Consider the following 10,000-nt stretch of genomic DNA (forward strand, 5'->3'; position numbering starts at 1 on the left):
GCGTGTGGAGAGCGAGCACAAGGAGCGACGGCTTCGAGAAGCTCACATCATGTACGCGCAGCAGGTCGCGGCTCAACAGGCCATCCTCGCCGCCGCTAGGGCTTCTGGAGCCGGCTTCATGAGCAGCGGACAGCTCGCTCAACTCTCTCTCGTCTCCAATCAGAGCAGCGTCGAGGACGAGCGCGGCCGAGACTCGGATTCAGATGATGATGATGATGATGAGATGATGGAGGGTGATGAAGGCAGCGAGGAAGATGAGCGGACGGCGAGCGGACTGGAGTTTCTCAGGAATCAGACGCTTGCGCTTCAACAGGGAGCCGTACGTTTACCCGGACGCCCGACCGCAAGCCTTCCGGACCCCAGAAGAGCCCCGTCGCCTGCCGTCAGGGTGAAAGAGGAACCCGAGGACGATCTCTCGCCCGTCGAACGCCCTTCAGCCGCGTCTCCGAACGCACGCGCGGAGTGGAGCTACGACGAGCACTTTAAAGCGGTAAGATCTGAACTGTGCACCGCAAACAATGATGTTCTTGTTTTCTTCTATCTAAACGTTCTTAAATCAAGATGCATTTACTGGAGAAGAAGCAAAATGACTGAAGATGTAAATTGAAAAATTTATCGAAATGCCTTTCTTCATGCCTTAAAATATCTTGACTGTAACTCGACACCCTTGCCTCATTTTGTATGCGCGGTTCTATGAATATGCAAATGAGCCCCGCCTCCACTCACTCACTCAGCTCAGAGATCCACTGGTTGACGATCACACGTTGATCTGATTGGTTACAAGGTAGTTTGTGACGTCAGAAACACCAGCGATTTCAAAGCGTGTGTTTGAGACTGTCTTTGGTTCACTGCAGTTTTAAGGAGGAAATACTCAGTAATGCTGTCGACTTATGAATTTACACAGGGTTTGTCTTAAAGCATATTAAAAACACCACATAGACACATAAACTACATTAAAAGCTGGATTGAAAAGCCACAGGGCGACTTTAAATAAATTTAAGTTGCTTTTGGTTCCTCTTTCATCTGCCAATGGAATCAGAAAAATAAACTTAATTCAGAGGGAAAACAAGATTATATTTCTGACTCCATTGACAGATATAAACAATTTCTTGTTTTAAGCACAAACTCACTTCATTTTGATACATTTTCAGCAAAAAAGACTTAATATCCAACACAATGTTGCTTCTCCAGTAAGTGTATCTTGATATAAGAACGTTCAGATGTTTGAGCTGGAAAACAAGACAGAATTATGTTTTTTCCAGTGCATTCACGATGTGTCAGAACAATGAGTTCATATCCTCTAATACAGAAATTGTTTGTTAAATGCAGTAAATGTTATTAATAATAGTATATTAAACTGCCACTTTGGTGGATTTGACATGATAATCGAGTTCAAGCAACAGTTTTGTTAAAGCTGTGAACCCGTCGTTATTCTCATTCAACAGCAAATGAACATCTTCATATTTGCAGTGTTTATTAGTGTTTCTGTTAATGAAGTGCAGTTTGATGAGTCAGTCTGTCGTTGCAGTGGTTCAGTCAGTCATGATTTCTCCCTCTCTTCTTCACGCGTGTCTCGAGTGTTTGTGTTTGGTTTTGTCTCTGATCCGCTCACGCGTGTGTGTGTGTGTGTCGCTGGAACACAGCCGGACTCTTCGCTTCACTTATTTGTTCTGTTACGCTCCTGCCAAACGCTGAGTCGACTTTGGCCGGTGTCCAGACTGTGTAAAGATACATTTGGCCCAATTTTGTCAGTTGACACGTGGGAGTGTTTGTGCACGTGTGCAGTGTGTGTGTGTCACGAGCTGCACAGTAGCCGCGGCGGCGCTATGATCTGCAACATGATGTATGTTTCCTTCAGAACGTATTGATTTGAATGGGAACGAGGTTTTGTGAAAGTGATTCTCTGAAACGTGCAAACCTGAACTTCTAATGCAATGCATTCGTTTCCTTTCCACAGTCCCACAATGCATCTTGCATGTTGTTCTAGTGTGCAGGCGCCCTTAATGTCATCATGCAATGTATTTGCAACCATTTTGCTTAGATGATATATGAAGCTGAATAAATTAAGGGTGTAACGAGGCCCTCACGTCACAATAATATATTATTGCGATACTCAAAGACACATGATACAAGGTTAACAAAAAATGTCCTGTTGATTAAAATGCTAAATTTGATATTACATTGTGTGTAAATGAATATTCTTGGACTTGGTGCTGAAACCCAAATCACAGGACAATAGAGACGCCAGAATAACAATATTCATGATTATGAAGCTGAAAATACAGAATTATTTTAGATGAATATGCTTGCACTCTGACTAGATATATTTAAAATAATGTAATAAATATTCCCCCATTGCATTATTATACATTATATTCAACATTATAGTAGTTTATACTACAGGGCCGTTGAATGCTTGAATCTGATTGGTTGACGAACGTTCTAAGGTGTGCATTATTTTCAGGGAAACGCACGGCTAAAGTAGTTCCAGGCAGGTCTTGACCGCATTACAGTTCCATATCACTTCGCGTAGTCAACTGTAATAACGGAAAATAGGATACAATTCATAACAAGAAAAAGCATTTCGCCCCATGCGCTTGATCTGCAATTTTCAATATAGCTTTACAATCAATAGAAACATGCAGTTTAATTTGAATAAATAAACTATAAAGTCCTATCTATAATCAATAGAAAATTAAACTGAATATAGGCTAAATAAATGGATAGTCCTGCAGCACGGATTTTTATTGCAGATAATTTAACAAATAAATAATTATTGATAGGCCTACTTGTTAAAAGGGCTTTGGGTTTCATTTATTTGGCTAGTCTATTGTCATCTGTCAATAATAGAAAAAAAAAAAGAATTAACGAATTAATTAAAACGAATTGAATTAATTAATAAATAATAATATTGACGCACATGCTTTTCTGTCTCATTATTGCAACATCTCTCTCTAATAACTGCATTAATAACTGCATAAAGCCGGGAACACACTTTAAGGCCGGTTATGAATGTAATTTGATACTTATGACTGATCATGCCCAAACGCGTGTTCAGCGCGTTCAGTCTGTGTTCAAAGTCGGTGTTTAAAATCTGCTGCAGTCGATGAAAACAGTCAGAGAATGTGTCAGCTAGTCGTGTGTCCCCAGAATTAGTCTGCTATCAGCGGCTCAAACCTCCGTTAGGCTACTAACTCTGAAATGACGTTTTGGAATTAGCAACGGAGGCATGGGATTAGATGCGTAAGAAATTAGTCCTACATACAAGAGCGTTTTAATGACAAAAACTTTACAAACGTCTTGAAATACATAATCTGAACAATGTTTCGAGGTGTGGTAGCTGTAGTATAAGCGGAATAATTGACTTCAGGCCGTTGAATTATTAGAAAAATAATGCACACCCGAGGTGTAACGGCCACTCCGCTTCGCGTCGTGACCGCATTACCACCTCGGGTGTGCATTATTTTTCTAATAATTCAACGGCCTGTCGTCAATTATTCCTTACTTAATGTAGTACTGACACTAAAACTTCGAAAACTTGATTTTTTTTTCACAGTAATTTTTATTTTGTCTTTTTTGAATTATACACAATACATATTGTTGCATTTTTGTATTGGGATATATTGTGACACGATATATTGTTACACCCCTAAAATAAACGCATGTATGCATTTAGTAGTTGTAGTAGTTGTTTAGTAGTTTAGTAGTTATGTTGATTCCATCCATTATTTCCGCCAGAATAACATGCTCTGATGAATCGATCACAGTAAGACCAGAAACATGGGTTGAACAGACAGTAAATCGAGTCAGTTTTGATTTCAGATGGACTATAGGCTGGATATAAATCTGTTGACGTCTTGCTGTGAACCAGGCGATCTGTCAAGAGCTTGAAGAGCCTCTGATGTGATTAAAGGCCTGGAGCTGCTTATTTATAGAGCCAACATCCATTCTACTGTCCCGATATAGAACAGCGGTGTGGAAATGGACAATCCTCACAGCCGAGAGAGAGACTAGTGGATAATACGAAGATTCCTGAGTCCTACTTATGATTCTGGAAGTCAGAATTACGATGCAATGAGCAAAGCTGATTTTGATTGAAACTGGATGCATTGAGCGAATCATTTATCTTGCTTTAAATTATATATATATATAAATATATGCATAGAAATTAAGAGCAAATTGCACACATTTATTGTCATGCATCCACTGAAAATGAGTAATATTTTCTGCCTAGATTCATATGCAATTAATCATTAGCCAAATGCATGCAACTGTGACTCTTAAAACCTTATGATGACTAAACCATTTTGCAATCATGATAATTCTTTAATTAAATTCTTGAATGCATATTATTCATACAATTGCGACTTTGTTTCTTGCAAGTTTACATACGTGATATAAAGTCAGAATTGTGAGATATAAAGTCAGAATTGTGAGATATAAAGTCAGAATTGCATGATATAAAGTCAGAATTGTGAGAGAAAAACTTGCAATTCTGAGGAAAAAAGTCAGATTTTTTTCCCCCTTAGAATTATTGCACTTTATAACTCGCAATTACCTTTAACATATAAATAAGTCACATCATGGTTGCAAATGCATTGCATGATGACATTAAGAGCATCTGCACACTAGTAAACCATTCTTAGGCATTATAGTGTTGCTCATCCGATCTCATAGACCCCGTCAGTCTGATAAAAGGCATCAGAGACACTGAGTCTGATCTGAAGGGTAAAACAAGAATGATTTCTCAAACCCTGATCAGACTGTCAGTGGGAGGAAGAGGAGATGTTCGTCTCTCGCTCTGTGTCGTGTGTTTTATGTGTTCTGTCATTATGTGTGGCCAGTGGTGTATAATGACACTCTTCATGGTTCCAGTCTCAGGTTGCGAGGTTGGAGGGGGAAGGTTCAGAGACACGCTCTCGTTTTAATGGCATCTCTGTGAGTTTTAATGACAGCTGCTGTAAAGTCCTTCCTGAAGCAAACAGACAGGGTGTCGCGTTCAGATGCTCAGATGCTTGATTGATCAATCACAACTGGTTTCTATGTGAAAGTTTTCAAATATAATTGATTCAAAGCTGAATTTTCAGCATCATTACTCCAGTCTTCAGTGTCACATGATCACTGTCATTCTGATGAATATACTGTGTTCCTCTGAATTACTATTTCTTCTGTAAAACACAAAAGTAGATATTTTGAGAAATGTCTTGGGTTTTTTTGTCCATGCAATTGAAAAAATCAATGGGGTCCAGTGTCATTTAGTCCTCAATGTTCTCAAAACATCTCCTTTTATGTTCCACAAAAGAAAGTCATACAGGTTTGAAACAACATGAGGGCAAGAAAATGATGACAGAATGTTAATGAATAAAATATATTATAATCCATAACACTATAGTTACATTTTGCTCATGCACTCTTAGAAATAAAGGTTCAATGGGTTCTATATAGAACTCTAGGGTTCTAAATATGAAGTGCCTGACGAAACCCTTTAAGGTTCTACATATAATCTCCTGATGGAACTCTTTAAGGTTCTACATATGAATTGCTGACGGAACCCTTTAAGGTTCTACATATGAAGCGCCTGACGGAACCTTTTAAGGTTCTACATATGAAGTGCCTGACAGAACCTTTTAAGCTTCTACATATGAAGCGCCTGACGGAACCCTTTAAGGTTCTACATATGAAGCGCCTGACGGAACCCTTTAAGGTTCTACATATAAAGCGCCTGACGGAACCCTTTTAAGGTTCTACATATGAAGCGCCTGACGGAACCCATTAAGGTTCTACATATGAAGCGCCTGACGGAACCCATTAAGGTTCTACATATGAAGCGCCTGACGGAACCTTTTAAGCTTCTACATATGAAGCGCCTGATGGAACCCTTTAAGGTTCTACATATGAAGCGCCTGACGAAACCTTTTAAGCTTCTACATATGAAGCGCCTGACGGAACCCTTTAAGGTTCTACATATGAAGCGCCTGACGAAACCTTTTAAGCTTCTACATATGAAGTGCCTGACGGAACCCTTTAAGGTTCTACATATGAAGCGCCTGACGGAACCCTTTAAGGTTCTACATATGAAGCGCCTGATGGAACCCTTTAAGGTTCTACATATGAAGCGCCTGACGAAACCCTTTAAGGTTCTACATATGAAGCGCCTGATGGAACCCTTTAAGGTTCTACATATGAAGCGCCTGACGGAACCCATTAAGGTTCTACATATGAAGCGCCTGATGGAACCCATTAAGGTTCTACATATGAAGCGCCTGACGGAACCTTTTAAACTTCTACATATGAAGCGCCCGATGGAACCCTTTAAGGTTCTACATATGAAGCGCCTGATGGAACCCTTTAAGGTTCTACATATGAAGCGCCTGATGGAACCCTTTAAGGTTCTACATATGAAGCGCCTGACGAAACCCTTTAAGGTTCTACATATGAAGCGCCTGATGGAACCCTTTAAGGTTCTACATATGAAGCGCCTGACGGAACCCTTTAAGGTTCTACATATGAAGCGCCTGACGGAACCCTTTAAGGTTCTACATATGAAGCGCCTGACGGAACCCATTAAGGTTCTACATATGAAGCGCCTGACGGAACCTTTTAAGCTTCTACATATGAAGCGCCTGATGGAACCCTTTAAGGTTCTATATATGAAGCGCCTGATGGAACCCTTTAAGGTTCTACATATGAAGCGCCTGACGAAACCTTTTAAGCTTCTACATATGAAGCGCCTGACGGAACCCTTTAAGGTTCTAGAATCTTTTCTTCTTAGAGTGCAGTTTTCAGTTCTTCAATCTAGTAAACAAACCATTTTCATTCAGCTGAACAAGAATCAGTGAAAGATTAAATTTAACAAGTGTGAGAGGTTAATGACGTGTGTGTGTGTGTGTGTGTGTGTGTGTGTGTGTGTGTGTGTGTGTGTGTATATATGTGTGTTGTGGGGGTTTTGTCAGTGATGTATGTGCGCCGACCTCACTCCCTCCGTCCAACACAGAGTAAATAATTGTTAAACAAGGGCAGGACAAAGGTGTCGTGTGCTGGTGTGTTGGGAGGGTCCAGGCCTGCTGACCCTGGTAATCCTCCAGTGGGTCCCTGGGGTCCTGAGGGGCCGATCCCCCCAATCCGACAATGATTAATAGAGTTTTAATAACACCGGCTGAATGCATGCGCTCGCAACCAGAGTCTGAAGATGGTAATTGTACACTCAAAAAAATAAGCTGTTGAACAAACTTAATTAAATGAAGGGAAACTTTTCCACCAAATACAATTTTTCCAACAAAATCTAATTTGTTTGAAATGATTTTTTGTAATCTTGTTGTATGAACTTTAAATTAATTTAGTCAAGACAACAAAAAAATGGTCTTTCCTACTAGATAGTTTTGTCGGGTTAACTACGTTTAATTTTTGTCCTGCCAAGATAAAATTGCCAACATGATCATTTTAGCCAACTTGACTCTACAGTTACTCTAATTGAATTGAACAAGTATCTCACTTTCATTGAAGTCACTTTTTACATAGTAACGATTATGCAGGTCTAAGTGTGAGGATGTTTAAACACAGTTTAAACACAGTCGCCACTTCCGCATACTGCTAACCACAAAATTCAAAAACATTACAGAAAGTCCTCTAAGTTTCTAACCTAACTTAACATTAAACACTAACATCAACTAACAACATCTTTCCATTTACTGAAAAACACATAAAATATTACTTTAATCCCTAAATTTGCCCTCCTAATGCAGTCTCTTGCAAAGCATGCTGGGAACTACAGATCCACTGCCCAGTTAGTTGTCAACAATTTTTTTTTGTTTTTTGCAACTGAATTAAGTAAACTTCAGTTTTAAATATATTAGGTTGATTGAACACAATTAAATTAAGTTCCAAAAATCATGTTAATTTAGAGTTAAAAAATTAAAAAATTTTGTTGTACTTTCAGTTGTAAACATCAGGTCTGTGATCAGTCCTCAGCCGTCTCTGATATTTATTGACAGTATATAGACCATCATGACATTCTGACATGAATAATAACCCTGACATGAACTAGTGAAGACTACTCATATATATCCATTATGTCATCACTGGTTATTGTAAGGTTCATTATAGTCAAACCAAAATTTATTCAGATACCTTCAACATTTCTCACATTATCACAGTTTATTCGCTATAGTTTAGAAAATGGTATTAAAATATGAGCAGAACTCAGTTGATATTTGACTGGTTTTGTCAAGTCAAGTCAAGTCAAGTTTATTTGTATAGCGCTTTTCACAATACAGATTGTATCAAAGCAGCTTCACAGTATTAAATTAAAATAATACAACAAAGTTTGTTTCAAGAGGAATTTATTGATTGATAAAATTAAATTAAATATCCCCAAAATATCCCCAACTGAGCAAGCCAAAGGCAACAGTGGCAAGGAACCGAAAAACTTCATCAAGTGACCTAATGGTGTCCTAAAACTCCATCAGGTGACCTAATGGAGAAAAAAAAACCTTGGGAGAACCCAGGCTCAGTCGGGGGCCAGTTCTCCTCTGGCATTTATGAGCTAGAGGCCGGATTGTAGTTTGAACTGTAGGATTATATGAATGCCTGGCTGAAGAGATGCGACTTTAATCTAGTTTTAAACTGGGAGAGCGAGTCTGAGCAACGAACAGTATCAGGAAGACTATTCCAGAGTTTTGGAGCCAAATGTGAGAATGCTCTCCCTCCTTTGGTGGTTCTGGATATCCTAGGTATGACCAAAAGCCTTGAATTTAGTGATCTTAAAGAGCGCGATGGATTATAGGGTGATAAAAGATCCGTTAAATAGACTGGAGCTAAGCCGTTTAGGGCTTTATAAGTCAGTAGCAATACCTTGTAAGTAATACGGAACTTTATAGGTAACCAATGCAGTGATGATAAAATCGGTGTTATTTGATCATATTTTCTTGATCTAGTAAGAACTCTAGCGGCGGCATTTTGGACTAACTGTAGCTTGTTTATTGAGGATGCAGGACAACCAGCTAATAAAGCATTACAGTAATCCAGTCTCGAGGTCATGAATGCATGAACTAACTTTTCTGCATCAGAAACTGATAGCATATTACGTAGCTTAGCAATGTTTCTAAGGTGGAAAAATGCTGTTTTTGTAACATATGAAATATGATTTTCAAAAGACAGGTTACAATCGAGTATAACACCCAGGTCTTTTACTGTAGAGGATAAAGTAACAGGACATCCTATGATGTTAAAGTTGTATTGTGCGAGGTTTTGTGGGCGGTTTTTTGAACCGATAAGTATTACCTCTGTCTTGTCTGGATTTAATAAAAGAAAATTACGGGTCATCCAATCTTTTATATCTTTAACACACTCTGTCAATTTGGAAAATTTTGCGTTTTCATCCGGCCGTGATGAAATATATATTTGAGTGTCATCAGCATAACAATGGAAACTAATTCCATGTTTCCTTATAATATTTCCAAGTGGCATCATATATATGGAAAATAACAGAGGGCCTAATACAGATCCCTGCGGCACTCCATAGTTTACTGGAGTTATGATCGATTTTTCTCCATTTAAATAGACAAAATGGTAGCGGTCAGATAGGTATGATTTGAACCAGCTTAGTGCTTGTCCTTGAACACCAGTATAATTTTGTAGTCGATCTAAGAGTAATGTATGATCTATAGTATCGAACGCAGCACTAAGATCAAGTAAAACTAGTATTGAGATACAGCCTTGGTCAGAAGCTAAAAGTAAATCATTTGTGATTTTAACGAGCGCAGTTTCAGTGCTATGATGCGGTCTGAATCCAGACTGAAACTTTTCATAGATCTCATTTTGTTGCAAGAAAGAGCCCAGTTGAGCGGACACCACTTTTTCTAATATTTTAGACATAAATGGAAGATTTGAAATGGGTCTATAATTTGCTAGATTATTATGATCTAATTGTGGTTTCTTAATGAGAGGTTTTATAACTGCCAGTTTAAATGTTCTTGGAACATGACCTAAAGATAAAGACGAG

General features: G+C 38.8%; 4 protein-coding genes across 4 annotated transcripts in view; 3 read left to right on the forward strand and 1 right to left on the reverse strand.

Moving 5' to 3' along the window:
• The window catches only part of LOC309507925 (uncharacterized protein), a 267,629-nt gene that overhangs the window by 241,849 nt on the left and 15,780 nt on the right, over positions 1-10,000 (reverse strand). The window lies entirely within an intron of this gene.
• rpp25b (ribonuclease P/MRP subunit p25, b) overlaps positions 1-10,000 on the forward strand; it is a 96,848-nt gene that overhangs the window by 43,411 nt on the left and 43,437 nt on the right. The window lies entirely within an intron of this gene.
• The window catches only part of fam219b (family with sequence similarity 219 member B), a 71,778-nt gene that overhangs the window by 15,440 nt on the left and 46,338 nt on the right, over positions 1-10,000 (forward strand). The gene's annotated exons all lie outside the window — the stretch shown is intronic.
• LOC309507911 (AT-rich interactive domain-containing protein 3B) overlaps positions 1-10,000 on the forward strand; it is a 65,877-nt gene that overhangs the window by 4,419 nt on the left and 51,458 nt on the right. Inside the window, exon 2 of the mRNA XM_082182359.1 lies at positions 1-490. This exon is cut by the window's left edge and continues 68 nt beyond it. Coding sequence (XP_082038485.1) covers positions 1-490 — 490 coding nt within the window. The remainder of the gene's footprint in view (positions 491-10,000) is intronic.

This window comes from Leuciscus leuciscus, assembly GCF_965113295.1.
Source record: "Leuciscus leuciscus genome assembly, chromosome: 10".
Taxonomy (NCBI): Eukaryota; Metazoa; Chordata; class Actinopteri; order Cypriniformes; family Leuciscidae; genus Leuciscus; species Leuciscus leuciscus.